The 19,986-nt window shown below is 36.3% G+C and overlaps 2 protein-coding genes across 2 annotated transcripts; one reads left to right on the forward strand and one right to left on the reverse strand.

Annotated features, from left to right (window-relative positions):
- Positions 1–641: 641 nt before the first annotated feature.
- Positions 642–6,094, forward strand: LOC116204971 (CDPK-related kinase 5-like). Its single transcript, XM_031537371.1, has 11 exons — positions 642–1,145; positions 2,914–3,044; positions 3,308–3,349; positions 3,442–3,550; positions 3,850–3,928; positions 4,035–4,331; positions 4,422–4,534; positions 4,797–4,904; positions 4,982–5,044; positions 5,171–5,338; positions 5,566–6,094. Exons 1-11 carry the CDS (start codon positions 642–644, stop codon positions 5,704–5,706), a joined length of 1,755 nt encoding a protein of 584 aa, XP_031393231.1. The 3' UTR covers positions 5,707–6,094.
- A 4,841-nt stretch (positions 6,095–10,935) lies between these two features.
- On the reverse strand, positions 10,936–12,485 carry LOC116202510. Its single transcript, XM_031534087.1, has one exon. The coding sequence runs from the start codon at positions 12,358–12,360 to the stop codon at positions 11,371–11,373; it is 990 nt and encodes a 329-aa protein (XP_031389947.1). The 5' UTR covers positions 12,361–12,485; the 3' UTR covers positions 10,936–11,370.
- Positions 12,486–19,986: the final 7,501 nt, after the last annotated feature.

Genomic DNA, 19,986 nt, shown 5'->3' on the forward strand with positions numbered 1-19,986 from the left:
AACGAAACAGATATGCCCCAGTCATGAGGATTGAATTCGAGGCCTTTTAATTTCAAACTGGCCACTTATGCGTTGTGACATTGCGCTAAACCTTCTCCCTCGAACGCGATAATTTGGTTTCCACTTTCGAGCAGAAGTCCTACAAGAAAATCAATTACGGATAAAAGTGAATCAATTGATTAAATTAAAAAGAACATATATTTATTTATTTATTTTAAAAAATTAAAATTGGTCAGAACCACCTCGTTTTGCCACGTGGCAGGCAAGCCCCCCTCACTTCCACTGTAAGTTTTCCTCCTCTCTCTTTTTTTGCTAGGTAGTTTTCCCCCTCTCTCGCTTCTCCAGCAACAAATCCACTTCCCAAATCACTCGCCATCCTCCATCTTCAACCCTCTTCCCCTCCCCCCCCCTCCCTCTCTATCTCTCTCTCTACGCACACATCTCTACGTACTCTCTCTCTCTCCCCTGGTCACTCACCTTCTTCATCATTCATTGACACACACACACACACACTCTCTCTCTCTCTCTAAAAGCCACACAAAGGAGGAGGAAGAGTGCAGCTTATAGGCCGAGGAGAAGGTGAAGAAATGCTGTAGAGACAGGGAGTTGCCGAGTCGACTCAGACCCTCCGACCCGCTACAATGGGGATCTGCACTTCGAAGCAGCCGGAGAGGCCCAACCCCTACGCTGCCAGGGACGAGAATGAGCTGGCCCATTCCTCACAGGACCCTGCCAAATCCGCCCCAACTCCCCTCAACCTCAAATCTCAGTCACCATTCTTCCCCTTCTACAGCCCCAGCCCCAGCCCCGCCAACCCCTACCTGATCAAGTCCCCTGCCACCACAGCATCCACCCCGCGCCGCCTCTTCAAGCGGCCCTTCCCCCCGCCGTCCCCCGCGAAGCACATCAGGGCCGTCCTCGCGCGTCGGCAGGGGAAGAAGAAGGCCGCCGCGATCCCGGAGGACGAGGAGGAGGTGGCCGCCGAGCTCGACAAGAGGTTCGGGTTCTCCAAGGAGTTCACGAGCAGGCTCGAGCTCGGGGAGGAGGTCGGGAGGGGGCATTTCGGGTTTACTTGCTCGGCCCGGTTCAAGAAGGGGGAGTTCAAGGGCCAGCAGGTGGCTGTTAAGGTCATCCCCAAATCAAAGGTCTGTCTAGGGTTTCTTCTGGTTCTTCTCGTAGATCCATCTTCTGCTGATTCACTGCATTTCTGATTTGTTCCCTTTTAGGGCCCGATCAGATCAGGAGTATATAGTGAATTGCATGGAGATCGTGCTTTTTTCTGTAGAGAAAACATGACAAATTTAAGTTTTCCGCTAGATGAGAACAAGGGCAAGCTATTTTCGGTGTTTTCTCGTTCAAATGAGACCAAAGAATTTTACCCTCCGGGCAGTAGACTGAACGAGTAGACTATCATGACGAATTCATTCTGTTTTCCAGGATTTAGTCAAAGGTGCAAGAAAGAATGCTGATTTCTTGGGTAAACTATTTAAAAAAGAATGATTTTACGGGGACTTCTGAAAACGACTGGTTTTAGCAGAAGCCCCGTGTTCGATCCCGATCACCGGTTTTAATTTAATCGACAGTAAAAGTCAAGAACGTCGATTACATTTTTCTAGCTGCTTAATTATCTGCACTTCCCGCGACTACTTGTAGAGTTTTTGCTTAGTGGTTGATAGAAAGTGTCCAGAATATGACAGTTGCATCTTCTATTGAATAACAATTTCTTTTGGGTGAAAATAAATAAACAAATTTAAAAAGCTGTGGACAATGATGGGTTTTGGCAGAAGCCGGAGCATGATCTGGATGATTGATTCCAGATTAAAATAAATCTGTGGATACCGACTCATTAGTTTTAGTTATTAAATTATCTGCACCTGTTGAAATTATTTTTCATACAGAACACACCTAATTCTGAGTTATCTATTGGTTTGGTATCAGATTCGCTCTTGTTATTGGTGTGGGGTTTCTTTTGTTATTAACTTATGAATTTGTGTTGCTAATGTTCTGCTCTCATGAGTTCTCTATCTTTCCCGATAGAATGATCCAAGTTCTGCTTGCTGCACCATATTGACTGAACATAACACTTTGGTTGGAACTGGGTGACCTCACCTGAAAGTCATGAGGAAGCTAAAGTGACATTTTCATGGACATTACTATTTTGCATCCTTCTAGAGGGAGAATATATGGTGTCGTTTAGGATTAGCACCAGTCCACTTATTGGGGTCACTGTGTGATGGGCACATCAGGTGATCAACTTGTTTGTTTATTGGTTTCTTGGTCAATCTTGGAATCAATAGATAGTCCCACAGGATTTGGTCTTGTTTAGTCACAATCCAGGAAGAAGGAAAAGGCACATGATCGTGGCCGTCTTTGTTTGATTACTGTTGCAAATGCTTTCAGCCTAATTTAAAAAACCATTTCTAGATACAGTTTTGCCTTTCTGTAGCATAATTCATTGGTAATTTCCGGTGGCTGCTAATGGAGAATAGTGGAGATGTTTCAGCTGTTATTGTTGGAAGCAATGATTGTAAAGGATCACGGCAAACATAGGTCTTGATATGGGCCTACTGTGAAAAAGAATGCTTTCTATCAGTCAACTAGTGCCTTTAGGAGCCCAAAAGTTTTAGCCACCTGGGAACAGGACGAAGCTTGTGACTGGATCCTGTGTCCCTATCTGGAATACGTGCACGGTTTGATCTCACCCTATTGGGAATTGGGGCCATCTGTGGAGAAAGGGATGATTACTTAATCTAAGTAATTTAAATCCTTGTGAAGGAAGTACTGCAATAATATAATCAGTATGATTTGGATTATATATTTCATTTTGGAAGGAAAACTGCAATAGTGTTCTTTAATCTAAGTATATTTGTGGATTGCTTTTTTACCTGTTTATTGGTATATTCTTTTCTCCAGATGACTACAGCTATTGCAATTGAGGACGTGAGGAGGGAGGTGAAAATATTGCGAGCCTTGACAGGACATAGTAATTTAGTAAAGTTTTACGATGCATTTGAAGATAATGACAACGTTTATATAGTAATGGAGTAAGTTCAAACACTTGTCACTTTCCTGGTATAAGTTCTTCTTTTCAACTTTAACATTTTACTAAGTTAATTGAGTATTGGTTATATACACTCAGCGTGCTCAAAACTCAATTAGGAATGCTAGTTCCAAATGGTAAAATACAGCAATTTACTGCTCAATTTAGGTGCTATTTGTGCACATGACCATATCCGAGTTGTCTCTACTCGTAAATCTGTGACTTCAATGGCAGTGTTTTTTACTCGATTTAATATGGATATTGCAGGCTGTGTGAAGGTGGGGAGCTCCTGGACAGAATTCTTTCCAGGTAAATTTTAGCGGAATCTCTTTAATGTTATTTTTTAATGCCATGGGTCAGCTTCATCATTACCTCTTGTTTATTATTTCTTGTCTTTGCAGGGGCGGGAAATACTCCGAGGATGATGCTAAAGCTGTTATGGTGCAAATACTAAATGTAGTCGCATTTTGTCACCTACAGGGTGTTGTTCATAGAGATCTGAAACCAGAGGTGAGTTCTTTTGAGCTGCATGGATAAGAAAACCAGATGATTATTGGGTGATTGGTTGTATAATAGGTGTAGATGATTAAATAATCTACTACCATGATTAATAGAAGTTGTTGCTATGAGGCTCTCCCACCACTGACATATTTTAAGACGGATCTGCATCTGAATTTTTAAGTTCTCAATCAATAACTTTTTGGGGTTGATTAACTGTTGTTTTAGTTAATTTCTTCTTGAATGCAACGTTTACTGCTTTTAGTCATGATTTTTAAGTAGTATCTAATACTTACTAATTGCTTGTACAGAACTTCCTTTATACTTCTAAAGATGAGAACTCTCAATTAAAGGCGATCGACTTTGGGTTATCTGATTTTGTGAGACCAGGTTTGTCTTTTCTAGCAAGAGATGAATTGCTACCAATTGATAGCTTCCTACAATTATTCAACCTTATGAATTTGAATTGAAATTCTGAAACTTCATGGTTTAACAGATGAAAAACTTAACGATATTGTCGGAAGTGCATACTACGTGGCTCCAGAAGTCCTACATAGATCCTATACCACAGAAGCTGATGTGTGGAGCGTCGGTGTAATTGCTTATATTCTCCTATGTGGTAGTCGTCCCTTTTGGGCTCGTACAGAATCAGGAATCTTTCGGGCAGTCTTGAAAGCTGAACCGAGTTTTGATGAACCACCATGGCCATCATTATCTTTGGAGGCAAAAGATTTTGTTAAACGTCTGTTAAATAAGGATCCTAGGAAACGGATGACTGCTTGTCAGGCTCTCAGTGAGTATTTTTGGGACTCATGTAATGCCTGATTTCTTAAATGATTTCCTTCCTCAAATTGTTTATATCTTTCTCAATTCTCGTTGGCAGGTCATCCTTGGCTTCGGAATTACAATGGCATAAAAATCCCCCTCGATATATTGATCTTTAAAATGATGAAGGCTTATATGAGATCCTCACCTTTGAGGAAAGCTGCTCTGAAGGTATGTATATTTAATGATTGTATATTAACTGAAGATCTGCATTTCAAAACGATGAAATCCTTTCTTTTGCACTTCTAGAATTATTTAGACATGAGAAGAATGAGTCTTTTTTCCTGAATGTTGCAAGTAATTTAAAGGCGAAAATGCCGTTCTTGTATCTTCTCTTTCAAGTCCAAGTGTGTGATGAAATTACTTTATTTTGTTCGTTTTGCTTCATTGGGCTCTCTCACCAATTTTACTTCAAAAACCTAATTCCTTGCAGGCATTAGCTAAGACATTGACAGTTGACGAACAATTTTACCTGAGGGAACAGTTTGCTCTGCTGGAGCCGAATAAGAGCGGCTGCATTACTTTGGAGAATATTAGAATGGTGAGCATATTTTGTCTGCCTCAACCCACATTTATATTATGTGGCTCGTTAATCTCATTCATTGTCTTCCAATGTAGGCCCTGATGAAAAATGCCACTGATGCCATGAAGGAGTCCCGTATATCTGATTTTCTTGCCTCGGTAATTGAAGTCTCATCTATTGAGAGTCAAAGCTGTTCAATCGATATACTTTGTGCTAGCATAGATTTGTAAGCATCTAAGTAGCTGCCTCCTCCATTTTTACCTTTTGCTTTTTTCCTCCCATAGTTAAATGCGCTTCAGTACAGAAGAATGGATTTTGAAGAATTCTGTGCTGCCGCATTAAGCGTCCATCAGATGGAGGCACTCGATCGCTGGGAACAGCATGCTCGCTGTGCTTATGAGATGTTTGAGAAAGATGGAAATAGAGCTATCATGATTGATGAACTCGCCTCTGTAAGTGTGTCTCTTTCCTTCTATTTGAAGATAGATTGTCATTCACATGGTTCACATTACGTCTGATAAGTAGTGTGCTCTCTAGAAAGACAGTTCTCTGAGGAGTCAGGATCTCTTAGCTTCGTATTCTGGCTTTGCGTGAATCTGCAGAGATCTTTCACTTTACTGTACGAATCGTTTGATGATTATATGTCTTTACTTTTCGGGGGAAAACTTTGCATTTTCAGGAACTTGGCCTTGGCCCTTCTGTTCCAGTTCACGCAGTTCTCCATGACTGGATCAGGCACACGGACGGGAAGCTAAGCTTCCTTGGTTTCATCAAACTGCTGCGTGGGGTATCAAGCAGAACTATTCCGAAGCCACAGTGAAGAATTATAGCCATAAATTGCAAAACTCGAAGTTCATAGATCTTCCTCCGTGGCTCTTGGCCCCTTGGAAGAAAGTAATTGTGGTCATGCGGTTTGCAAAGCCTTCAGAAGGTTGATTTGAGGAAAAGGCAGGCACAGCTTATTTCCAGGTAAGCAGATTGGCTTGTCCTTCGCTCATTATTCCGCACTTCCGGAGGGAGAAGATTGAAAGCAAGTGTTCGATTCATTCATATGTAAGGAAGGAGATATGGTTAGCATTTACAGTGCAAAGTGTTTTTTTTTTTGGTTAGTTTGGCTCCAAAAGGGTTTATAAGATTTATGTACTTGAAAAGACACTTATGTTGTTGATGCAATATAGATTTCCAATCTCGGTTTGAATATTAACTCTGATTGCTCTCTCTTCATTGCATTTCTCGAAGTTCTTTCTGAGGCTTTCTGCTTGTGGCTGATTATCTATCCAGATGCCGATGGCGAAAAACTCGTAGAATAATTGACAACTAAAAATTTGTACTGGTGAGTCGATGAAAGAATTTCTCGTAAAAAAAAAAAGTAATGTATCTTGAGAAACCCGTGGCCTTTGCTGCAGTTTCCTTCTAGAAAGTCTTCTGCTTATTGGATTCTCTTCAGAGCATGCCGTCTTCACATTATATTACGTAATATGGATATGAATTAAATCAGAGTGTGAAATGTTTTTGACTTTGATGAAAGTTTATATATATATATATATATATATATATAGGCTACGAGCAGGACTTGCTTCCAAGTCTCTTAACTTGAATGACATTCAGACCAACGCACTCGACGAGTGGGCTTCTGAGAAGCCCAATGGATCCTCTTCTCATTATTGTCCTCATCAAACTGAAATTTCCATAATTTTGAAGGACCTATGTTTTTTTTTTTTTTTAACGTTAAGGTTATTATAACATTACAGGATAATAGTCCATGGTTTTAGGAAAATACTATATTTCGTCATAGCTACTTTTCAGGTTCTGTCCAGGGGCGGCCTGTGTGTTATATTAGGTCCCTAGAAGCCTTTGCTTAGGCCCCTGAAATGATAGGCTCTCAATCCTATGGCATAATTTAGAATTGTATTTAATATATCATAAATTAAAGTCTTTAATAACTTATTTAATCTTTAATAAAAAGATATTTCTCATATTTGTATAGGTTAGTTCACTATCACCTTATTAATTTTCGAAAATTCTTATTTTTATTCTCTATCATACCAATTTGTTTCTCATTTTCCCATAATACCTCATTACACTCCCCATTAGCTAACATTCAATTCTATTTCCCTTGATTAATTGAACATTTGAACTATCAATTGAAACTGAGGCAATACGAGCGAGCCTACACGTTTTCTTGAAAAAAAAAAGTTCAATTAAATCATATTGATAAACGGTAATTTTAATTAATTGGCCCAAAAAAAAGGGTCAATTAGCAATTGATTAGCTATATGCAAATCTTCCTGATATTCATCAATTAAGTGACACGACCAACGGCCAGTAATCTTCTTGATTTCCATTATTCTTCAATTAATTGGACAAGACCAACGGTCATTTCTTTTGAATTATAAATTTCAACATCTTCCTTTCAATTTTTTTTCCATTCTTATTCCTTGATTATAAAGATTTATTTAGTAATTTTTGCAGCTCAAAAAATTAGAAAAATAAAATTCACATAAAAGGATATATTAATTTTATGGAATAGATGAATAGTCACATCTTAAAATTTTGTCATAGACCATAATTTCTCTTGAGAGGCTCTTGGTTCTATCATCCCACGTGAGTCATGACAACCGTACATATCTTAGATAATATGTAAAGTTCTACTTACGTGACTCCAACAAATCCTATTTAGGCTTGGTTTGAAAGTGTCATTGCTGAAACAGAAATGCTAAGTCATAATTGCTGAAAAATAATTGTTGATTTTCAAACCTGTTGACTTTTTTGCATGCTATTTTTTAACTCTGCTGAAACTAAAGATAGTACTATATAGATGTTTGGAAAACTACTTTTGTTGTTATTGAAAAAAAATTAAAACAACTACTAAGGACATTGATAAAATAAAATATTGATTGGTAATTATTACATACATGGAAATTTAATATTGGTAATATGATAATTGAAAAATAAATAAATATATATATATAAATAATAAAATTATCAAATTAAAATAAGACAAAACTTGTAAAACAAAATAACTAAATAAATTATTTGACTTAATAAATACAACCTCTTGCAGGTTAGAGAAACCTTTTCCAACTAACCTAAACAAATATAAATAACATATCAAAATTGCATACCGCCCTTATATTTAGAGGTGATTGACTTTTCCGTCTAATATAAAAGCACTTGAAGCACGGTGAGTATCGATGCCTCTGCATGACTACCATCAATACTACCAATATCTAAAACATATGCAAAGATTTCGTAAATTATCTCGTCCAAATGTCGAAAAGTTTCTTAAAAATCATGTTACAAGTGTAAAAAAAAAAACATTTGCAAAAATAATGAATAACAATACAACAGAATTATTCAAACCGAAAGTAAAAAGTAAAAGGATTAACAAACTGACTGGGGGGAATAAAATTTATACATGAAGTAAAATTGAGAAATGACAAAAATAAATTTGCGGTGGTTGGGACAAATTTCAAAAGCAACCTTCCTCATGCTTTTCAAATTTCCCCGTGGGCCTTGGTTTGCGATGGAAATAGTAGGTAATAAATGCACTCCCACACAACAATTAGTTAGAACCAATTTTATGTAAATGCCGTTTGGGAGTATCTACGACACTCCCAAACGAGCGCTTAGCATCGAATCTATATGGTTAAACAAGAGTCCGTCTCGTGTTATATGAGTCGAGTCATTTCCTTTCGCTCTACGTCCTACCCTATTCGTTCTTCTTGAACCCTGCGTCCCGCTCATCCTAGTTCGTAGCTTCTCTTGTCCTTCTCCTTTCATTAATTGAAACCACTATGAGGCTCCAACGATCCAACGGCCATGAGGGGCTCGTGAGCTATTTAATTGTTGAATGAGAAATATCCCTCCATACTTAGGTCACACACCTGGTGGTGCTGTCGTCTCGTCTGGATCGGAGGTCATGTAGTATTTGAACAGGACACCGCGTTAATTAGAACTGGAGCTTCCGTACAATGGTCGGGGGGCCCACGTCGCAGCTTTTGCAAACTCACGAGTCATCATTCCCAGTGTGCTGTTATTGGGGAAATCATTGCCGATTCTGTCACCAGAATAAGAAGAAGAATTAGAACGAAGAAATAAAAGCCGATCGAAAAGGCAAGTTTTGTTGCTTTACTGGCTTCTTTTGATTATTTCCTTTTCTTTTTTATCAATTTAATATATTATGAAGTTGGCATGATTCCTTGAACTTCCTCACCAGCTTGAGAACCTGTTTGTTGCGACATAAAATAACAAAGGACCATATATATCTATTACACATATGTATGATTGCGTACGTATATAGACATTGAAATCTTGAGATGTTATCGGATTAAATTTGAGATGTTACAACCGTTTCATATATGCGTATTAATTAAATGGAAAGCGTATGCATACACGGCGTATATCGAATTTGAGCTCTAATATCAGGTGAAATTTTCAGATATCATAATCGTCTATTTTAAAAAAAAATTGACCTTATTAGATACGTACGTTATGATTTCATTAATTTATTCACTAACATAAACTATGAAGAGATACGGTGCACCCTCTTTTATCCTATGCAAAAGTTCTGTGAACTAATGATTATGGCATGCAGGGCACTCTCTTTAATTCGCTTATTAACCCTTGTGGGGTTTCACAACTTTTCCTACTCCTTTCTCTCTCTCCTTTTCTTTTTTCTCCCTCAGCTAACCCTAAGTACACTTATTTATTTTTATTTTTATCCTTTTGTATTATATTAGAAGAAGCAGATGAAGATGATGATGAATTTTTTTTTGGTGTGAACCCTGTTCTTCGGAAGTCCAATTGATTCCGGTTATTTCAGTTGAATCGGGTCGGCTCACTAAAGGGTAATTGAAAGTTTCTTTATAACCGAATTTCTTCATATATTAATGTTAGGAGATTTAGCTAGCTGGTCAATAATTGCCTGCCCGTCCCTCTTGATCAGTTTTAAATTATTCGTTGAGTACTAGGCCACATATAATCATTTTTATCATGTGAATCTTCCGTTTAATCGGGATGATTGCCTAAATTTCCCAGACCAAGATGATCTAAGTAAAGCTTTGCATAAATATGCAACTTGAACTCTTCGGACGACTAAATTTTCTCTCGGATGCTTTGTTCTTTCTAACTTTTTTTTTTCCTCGGTAAGATTGTTCTTTCTAACTTTGATCTAATGTCAACTAGGCAGTTCAGAAAACTCGAGAAGTTATTAGGTGATCCTACCTCGTCACGTGGCGAGGTGAAGCACCAATCAAAATGTATGAAATTAGGAACTTAGTGCTAATCACTCAAATAATTGTCATAATTATTTTTTATTAAAGTATTATTATTGATTCTTCGTCACCACGTCATTTGAGGTATGATTATCTAAAATTTTCTCCATGGTTAATTATCATCAATATCGATCATTTCAATCATCGAGTAATGTTTAATAGTCTTAATTACATGAAACGATAAACACCGCAGTACTTATAAGAAATATCAAAAAGAAATTGCTAGTAATTGCGTCATCTGTGCTCCTATCATTGTAATTGTCTACAAATATAGAATTAAGGATCTCATCTCTTCCAAAGAAATAAACCAAAAGAGATATTATCGCTCCGTAGAACTGTTCATGCACAGCTTGACAAACATGATAGCCTTTCAACTTTTCTCCCTCTAAAAATCTCTTATGGAGAATCAATAAGGATACCGATCCAGGCGTTCGATGTGTATTCCTCTTAAGCATTCAAATTTGAGTCTTGTAAATGAAAAAAATCTACAATTGCAAGAGTTTTATCCCTAGTATGCGACTAGGCTCGAACTTGAATTAGTTAGGACCTATATAAGTTTTGAATACCAAGGCAATAAAAAAAAATTCTGGGATTTCGGATTAAAAGGGAGGATTCACGGTCTAATAAAGGAAGGGATAATTAGAAATTAAGGAGCATATTAAGTTCCCAAAAAAAATTTAGAACCTTTCAATTTTGTAGTGATTGTCTGTTGAATTTTGACCATCCCCCAAAACCACCGATGCTGTGGAGATAAGAACAGGAGGATGAATGTGTTCATGTGATTAGTCAATGATATATATGCATTGGCCAAAAACTGTACTCAATGACTTCCCATGTTAACAAACGAAAAGGGACCAAGAAAAGGGCAAAAAAAGAAAAAAGAAAAAAAGGAAGCGCATTCACAAGAACAATCTTATCGCGATGAATTCTGTCCAATACACCATAATCACAACCGTATGGGTATTGATATGTCGATACAGCTGCACCTCGAACAGTCGAATGTATCACAGGAAAACGATGCTCGCCATAGACCAACCACAAGACGTATTGACTTGAAGAGAGCATAACGGTGGATTAATTGACCTTCCAAATCACGATCGATATGGAATGGATCCTGTAGTAGTAATCGACAGTTACTATCATTTGAATGTAGAGGCATGATTGCAATCGCAGCCCGATAGTCTCACGAATAGAGAGATCCGGCCTGATCACCCGCGTGATAGAGACCCCAAGCCACGGCCGAGATCATGGCCCCCTGTCGGGTTTGGATTGAAGCCCAAGCAACCCCCGAGCAGGCCCTGCTTGTACGGTAAGGCAGTCCGCCGCTTCATCTCCTCCGCCACCGCCTTGTTGGCCGAGTAATACACCTCGTGGGGCCCTCTGCTCCTCTGCTTCCTCCCCGAGCTCTCGTCCCCAACAACTGTGGTAGCCTTGAAACTCGACCCCCTCATCGATTCTCCAAAGCTGTCTGATCTCCCGATCTTCCCTCCGAGAGTTGGAAACTTCCTCAGGGGATCTTTGCTCGTTCCCCTGCCTTCTGATGCGCTCCGGAACAGCAGGAAGTCCCTGAAGCTCCATTTCCGGTACCCCTTGGGGTTCGCAATCGATGAGAGGAAGGTCGAGAACGCTCTAGAACTCGACGATGGGGCTGATGCCGCGCTCGCTAGTGGAGCATTCTCACGTTCATCCTCCTCCGCTTCATCCTCTTCGGTTAAAATGTCCCAGACTCTCTTAGTGGTAGCGGTAGTCGTAGTAGTACTTGAAATCGAAGGCTCTGTTTTGCTGCTCTGTTCTTGCGGAGGTGTCATCATCGTCAGGGGCTTGATTCTGCCTCGGTCGAAGAGCTCGTCGGCTGGAGCGGGAGAGGATTCAAACCTGTCGGACTTTGACCCGTTGAACTCAAACTCGAAATCATCAAAATCGATGAAACCGGACGAGCTGTTGGGACTGTTGCTGGGGAGTCCCGGGTTCTCTTCTTCCCAGAGAGCGGGGTTTATTGAGAATGAAGTGCGGGAGAGGTCAACGGCGTTGGCGGTGGTGGTGGGAGAGGAGTAGAAGGGGCTGGAGAAGACAGCGGCGGCACCGAATCGCTGGGGGCTGGAAGGGGCGGTGATGTAAGGGGTGGAGGTGGAGCTGTCGAAGGAGAATTCCGGCGAGGAGGGCGGTAAGGGGACAGGGAGAGCTACCTCGATCTCCATTGGCGGCAATCAGAAGAAGAAGAAGATGATGATGATGATGATGATGGTGAGGTGAACAATTCAGAGAGAGGAGGAGAGAGAGAGAGAGAGAGAGCAGAGGAATGATGATTGAGAAGCCTATAAATCTTCCCGCTTCAAGTGTGAACATCAGTTATTTGTTATTCTCAAAATTAAAAATTAATAATATATAGAGTTTCTTTTAATTAAATTTGGACAGAGGCTTATAATTTTTTTCTCGACAACTAATATAGATTTATTCCACGATAAAATGCGAGTACAAGAAATAAGATGCCTAAGAGAAAATTTACAAATCAACATGGGTTGACTCAAACAGTTCGACACTTGTTCTGCTTAAGCAAGGTCACCGGTTCGAGTTCTTATGAATGCAGAAAACCCACGCTGTGAGAACTTTATTTCTTAGTCGGCCTATCCATGTAAGATAAACTCGAATTCGATTGGAGTAATCCTTCCTTCGTCATAATTCTAATTCTCGACCTCCTAAAAGAGTTCTATATGGATCTCATTCAAAATTGGGAAGGGGTATTTGCAATCTAGTCCATAAATTCATATCGAATTCTACTTGTTCGTGGTAGCATCACCCAAGTAATCTTGACAAAGGATAATGATCATTTGTATAAATTTTTGGATTATAAATTTAGCGTCACCTCATTATCTATTTGAAACTTTTTGCAATTAAAACCATAATCCAGTGATTCTCGGGGTGAAACGAAGCGTGATTTCATAGGATAAGCTAATTGATTACAGCGATGAATCCAAAACCCAAGCGGATAACAAGTTTTACTCGTAGATTATGATCAATTTACGTGGCCACGAACCCGAGTTGGTTAAAGCACAAATGATGTCTGTTCTTTAAAAAGTGAATGTTAGTAAAAGGTCTCACGGGTCCAACTGTGGTTTTCACAAGTTCACAGGTGAAGAAAGCACCATCATCATTACAACTTACGAAGATATCGTCTAGCTACCCTCATAGGTTTTTTTAACCGAGTCGGTCGACAAACCGTTCGAGTTATAAAAGTCGTAGATTCAGTTGTCAGTTCAGTAAATTTTATCAGATTCGTGAAAGTAATTTCAAAAAGTAAATTAATAAACATTGTCCTGGGAAAAATAAAAATAAAGATTGAAAGTTTAAGTTGCAAAAATAATTATTAACAGCCATTTCGATAGATTTTAAGAGGAGAAAAGGTCATTCGTCAAAAAAAAAAAAAGAGAGAGAAAAGGTCCATTACTAGTATAAAATTAGTTGGCTCACAAGTTGAATCGGTCTCAACTTGTCTCTTCATTCGTAGAATCAATCTTTTTACGTGAAATAGTTTGTACTACGTGCTTGATCCAAAATTTCTAAATCATTATTTGTGTATAGTAATATTATTTATTTTTCGGTCGCAGTGGAGCGCAACAACGTAACTTCAACTAATTTAATTTTTTTGAAGTGATATTAATACAGTTTTCCAATGGCATTCCTTTGGATAGGCAATGGAGCCGAGGCTTGAAAAAAGCCTACACTTGAAAGGCTATTCGATTGTTTGTACCCTGAATCTTTGTCCCGATCGATGACTAATTGATATTGACAAATAAGTAATATATAATTCGAAAAATAAAATTTATTTTTTATTTGGGGGTTGGAGTACAAACTACAAAAGACTAACAGGAGGTGATAATTTTAGTATTAGTATTTCCAACTTTCAACAACGCAATTGTCCTAACACTTGAGTAGTCTTAGTTGGCTAAAGGAATGTATGCTTCTTTTCCTTTTCTTTTCCCTCCTTATATAACTATTCTCCTCTATTAATTTTTTAAATTATATACATATATATTTTTGGTTTGCTTGAAATGTTTTTGGGATTAATCTCAAGGCTAAGGCAGGTAGGTTTCAAATTTCAATATATCCAAACCTCATATTGATCGACAGTATGAGCTCATGGTGCAAAAGTATGATATCATTCTGCTATATAGGAAATATGCAAATTCAAATTCGATCATCTTGTCAAGTCTTTTTGAGTTCCATCATTTTCATTTCAAAGAACTCGTGATCTAATGCTGCCTCAAATAAATGAAACTTCAAAATATACACCGAAAGTTTACTCTACTCAATGAAAACCTGTGGTCCAGGTCGGTGACTGTTGCATATATTGTCCTTGAGGTCATTGAATGATGCTTCAATCACCATTTATCTTTGCATGCATGTATGTATATACGAACACCAAATATATAATATACTTTGCCGGCATTTGCCTTCCATATTAATTTGCATGTATGTGTTTTATTCTTTTTTTTTCCAATTCTTGCTTAAATTTGTGTGGTTTGATTATTATGTATAGTAGAATGCACAAAGCAAGGAAGTGAAATAAGAAGTGTGGACAGCAGAATGGATTTATTTTGGCTTGTCAGAGTTTTATTTATTTTGAAATGGGAGCACAGGCACAGCACAGCACATCAATGGCCATATTGCTATTCAAGAAGCATCAGAGAGAAGACTTTTATGCCAACAGATCAATATCTCCCATCCTGACAAGAATTTGACAATTGTTGTCTCTTCTGGTTCTTAACTGAAGATACTTCGCACAACGGAAATCCTATGATTCCGTGGCTTCTTCTTTTTTTTTTTTTGTCTTGGTCACTTATATGAAATTGTTTGAATTAATTTTGCATTTTAGTTTAACAGTTTCTTAAAAATGTAATCATTCTTCTTATAATTAAGAAACTTTTGAACTAAAGCGTGAAATTTGCAATTCTTGTATTGAAAGAATTTATTTTGTGAGAAAGTATTGAATTAAAGTGCGAGAAATTTTTGTATTGAAGGAATTTCTCTTGGTTTGTTTGGGAGTTTTTTAGGTAGGGAGAGGAGAGGAGAGGAAATGGAGGAAAATGGACTCCCTTGTTTGAGAGTAATTAGTAAAGAAAATGAGAGGAGAGAAGTGAAGAGAAGAAAAAATTATAAAAATTATAAAAAAATTATTATAAATAAAGTTGTGTAGAGGAGGAAATAAAAAAATTACATGAATTTCTTCAAATTCCTTCAATTTAGAGAGTTAAGAGATTCTTAACAATGAGAGAAATTGAGGGAAAGTGTTTCCCTCCAAATCCCTCATTCTCCCTTTCCTCTCCCTCAAATAAATCTCTCAAATAAGGGAAATACTTTCCCTCCAAATCATCTTCCTCCATCTCCCTTTAAATCCAACTCCCAAACACACCCTTATACTAAACTATTGAATTAAAGTGCGAAATTGAACTAAACTACGAAAAGTTTTCACACTTTAAGTCAATAGCTTCATGCAAGAGAATATGAAAATAAAAATAAAAAATTGGCCACGAAACCGTAGAATTTTGTTTCACGGAAAATTATTTACTCTTTAGCTGCAGACGTCAAACTAATATTTTTGTCATATTACTTTCGTTACAAAAGTTGACTCAATAACTTGCGGATACAAAAAATGGTCCCTTGTAAAAACCGAATAAGCTCTCACGATTTCATTTACAACTGGCTGTCATGATTGGTGATATATTTATTTTACCGTCTTCTCCTAATAAGAACTTCAGCTACTACCTTCGCTATGATGAGAGCATGTTGGTAATAATGAAAAAGATGACTTCAAGATATCCTCACCCGTAAATCATCCTCTGATGATTGATCAAAATTGCTCACCGCGAGTATCGTTTTACTTTTTCTATTCAGATTTTTCATGGCGATTATTGTTTTAGCTTGAAATGTCCGCAATAACTTTACTTTCCTCTTGTATGTAAATATCATTTACTCATAATTCACGCGTGAAAGGATATATCTGTATATGTGCATATTTATTTGTACTGAATTTGTGCTACATATATATGCATATGGCCAAATATTTAAACTAGGTTCAACAATGGGCGGCCTTCGGATATTGTTTCTCTGAGTAATTTACCAAATTAATAATATATATATATACATTAAAATGCCGCCATATGAATAAGCATGTGCGTACATATTATAAGGGTCAAATCAACTGAGCTTTCACGTCCAATTCATGATTTTTGGTTTTATTCATAAAATGTCGAGAGAAAGACGGCAGCAGCAATTTAACAAAGTCGATCCCGAGAACTTGCCTTGCTGCATATTTAGTACGAGACAAGTAGCAACGGACTTTTATTGAACAAGTAGAAGAGACGATTGTTTTCCCGAGCATAGTACCTTGTCTAGAGTTTTCCAAAGCTTGAATACTTTGAAACGTGTATATATATATATATATATATATATATATATAAACTTGACTAAAAGCTAATAAATGGGAGTAGAATTGTAAAATAAGTAACATATTATGGCCAAATCATGAATTATTTGAAACTTATGTGTATATTTATATAATTAATTCATATAAACATAATCACATCATTTTCAATAAGTACAACATTAATTTTAAATATGTTAATAATACATAGTAATTAAATTGTAAGGGATCCACCAATTAATTAATATAAAAATATTTTACATTGATAATTTTCAGTATAATAAATAAACTTAATACAAATTATTCTTATCCAAATTTATATATATAGATATATATGAATATTATGAGACGTACATTACTCTTAATTTATTTACATTGACTGCATTATATTAAAATTTTTTAGAAGTATGATATAGTTAATCTTATTAAATCTTTACTTAAGTAAATTTTCCATCAAAGTGATTGGATCATTTCATCTAAAATTATTTAAATTCATGAAATTTAATTTATGTAATGCAGAAGAATAAAAAAAAGCGAAACTAAAATTATAAAATTCTAAACATTTTATAATCATCATTCTTTCATTGAATAGAAACTAAAAATTATGAACTTTTAGGAATTAATAATTGAAATTATGTATATAAATGTATTTATTACATAAATTATTTATTTATGAATTAAATAAAAAAGCTTTTGCATATCAATATAAATTACAAACTCATATTGTATATTATTTTCATATTTAACTTCTTACTATAAAAAATTTTCTTCACAAAAATCGTACAACACACAGATTCAATAACGTAGTATTATTATAAGTATAATGTATTTCGTGACAAGTTTTATGATAAGGTTTGTTTTATAGTTTAAAATTTTCATTTAATTAAATGTTTTTTATTTTTCCAATTTAGCCACGTGCAAATTCAATATTATCTAGAAGGGTGAGAAAATAATCAAAATAAGGGGCGGTTGGAAGTTGGTTTTATTCCAGTTATAAAACAATTTGGATGTTTGGTAATACATTTTTGGACAAATTTAGGGGGAAAAAAACAGTCAATTAAACAAATCGGATCAAGGATAGACCGGTCTCTTTAACGATAGCTGCTACCTAATCAATTTTGAGTATAAGTTAACAGCTATATGATTATTTTTCTCGCACTAATCGACACCTTATGATGGTTATCGTGCGTTTTTTAATATTAATATCCTTGCTCTTTTAGATCGAATCATAACACGGTAAACATTGTTGTTGGTTCACCCAAAAAAAAAAAATCGTTGTTAGTTTATTTGTGTTTTAACCCTAATGTCTAACTACAAGTGGGTCTTAGTAATGCTTGTGATGAATTAATTGTGTTGTGCATAATCCGTTGACAATTATTGTAATAATTATTAACAAAGATTTTATCCTGTTTGACTTTTTGGTGAAATTTATTAACCAAGAAAAAAAATGTTAACTTTTTTTTTGGAAAGATGAACAGTATTTTAAAAAAAAATCAAAATTCAAATCAACGATCAGACGGCTATAGTTAATTAACCCTACCATGTGGCTTTCCTTTCTGTTTAAAATTTCGGGCTAAAGAGAATTTCTTCTTATGAGTCGGCAGATTTTTCTCCATAAAAAGAGTTAAGAACATGCTGATTCTTTAACCAAAAAAAAAGAAAAAGAAAAAGAAAAAGAAAAAGAAAGAAAGCTAAAGCCTTTTTTTTGCTTGGAAAGGTAATTAAAAGATGAAGCCATTTGCTTATTGAAGTCTTATTAATTTGTTATGCAATTTGAGTTTCCGATCTTTATGTCGTTGTCATGGTGAGCTCATAGCGATCGGTTCATTGCGTAATTCGGACCCTTGGATGATGTGAGAAAGCAAGTGATTCTTTTGAAAGTTGGGAAGAATTATCTTACAAAAAATTAGGTTGTCGTTCTCATGATTATTGATTTGATTGTGATGTTAATTAAACAAAATTAGAAGCGTGGTTCTCGCCTTCAAACATGCCTAATTAATTGAGCAGCCCTTAAAAATATTTTTTTCTTTTCCAGTGTAAACCTTGGTTTCCGGAAACCCAATTGAGAGCCGACTAATCTAGTTCAAACCGAGTTGATCCACTAAAGGGTAAAGTTCTCATAGCGTAGATTTTTTCTATTCACTAGACTCGAACTTGAAAACTCGTTGAAGAGGAATAAGACCGAATCATTTGAATCAATCCATGTTAATCGGCATTAATTATCTTTAATTACGCAAAAAAATGCAACTTCCTAGGATGGAATTTGGTGTATTACTAATTGAGATTACTGGTAATTTAGACTCCCTCTAAAATAGATTTTCACTTTTAAAATTATTGATAATTTTCATTACCATGTTTGATATGCACTAGTAATGTATAATCTTGCTGGTAATCTGGATAGACACTCTTTGCTGAAAAAGTATATTACGAGAAAGTGAATTACTTTGAAATCCATATTACTAGTAATATGCTTAAGTCAAATATGGTAATCTAATGAGCACAAAGAATTTACCAAACGCCCTCTAAAGTATTTGTGGAAGTATTTTTGAGAACTACATTTCCATACTTTGTCTCTAAAAATTTAAACTCGAAACAAATTTCACAATTTAGTTTCTGGTGATTTCGAAGACAAAAACTCATAATTTTCGCACCAACAGTCGTATTCCCCAGTTAAATGACGAATCATCCCTAAAATGGACGTGTTATATCAATCGAGTCCCCTGCACGAAATTTATATCACTTGGATCCTTGGTTACATCAAACTGGTCGTTGGTAATATTATTTTCATCATTGATTACATCAAATTGGTCATTGGTTGCATCAAATTGATCCTTGATTACATTAACTTAGTCATTGGTTACATCAAATCAGTTCCTGAGATCCCAACTCATCCTTGCCGTGATAACTCCGTCAAGGACCCAAATGTGTTAACTATTGAAAAGGTTCTTCACTCTCTTTTTTTGTTAAAATTAATTTTTTTTCATCATTTTTTTTGTTGAATTTGTTTTTTCCGTTTATTTCTTCTGTTGTTTTACATCAATATAGTCCATCTCCCCCTTCTTTTATCCGTTAGACATCCAAATACATTTTAAAATCCCTAAACCCCAAAATCACAAGTGAAACCTCCCTCTCTTCTTCTCTTCTTCCTCGCTGACTAGTGACAAATCAGAAATAGAAGCTCACCCGCTCCCATAATCTTTCATTTCTTCCTTCCTTTTAGCTAATCTGTAAGCATGAAGATGCAACATGCTTCAGGCGATCTCACCTTGCTGAAAAAGTATGTTACGAGAAAGTGAATTACTTTGGAATCCATATTACTAGTAACATGCTTAAGCCAAATATGATAATCTAATGAGCACAGAGAATTTACCAAAAATTCCCTCTAAGGTATTTGTGGAAGTAT

The sequence above is a fragment of the Punica granatum genome, chromosome 4 (assembly GCF_007655135.1).
Source record: "Punica granatum isolate Tunisia-2019 chromosome 4, ASM765513v2, whole genome shotgun sequence".
NCBI lineage: Eukaryota > Viridiplantae > Streptophyta > Magnoliopsida > Myrtales > Lythraceae > Punica > Punica granatum.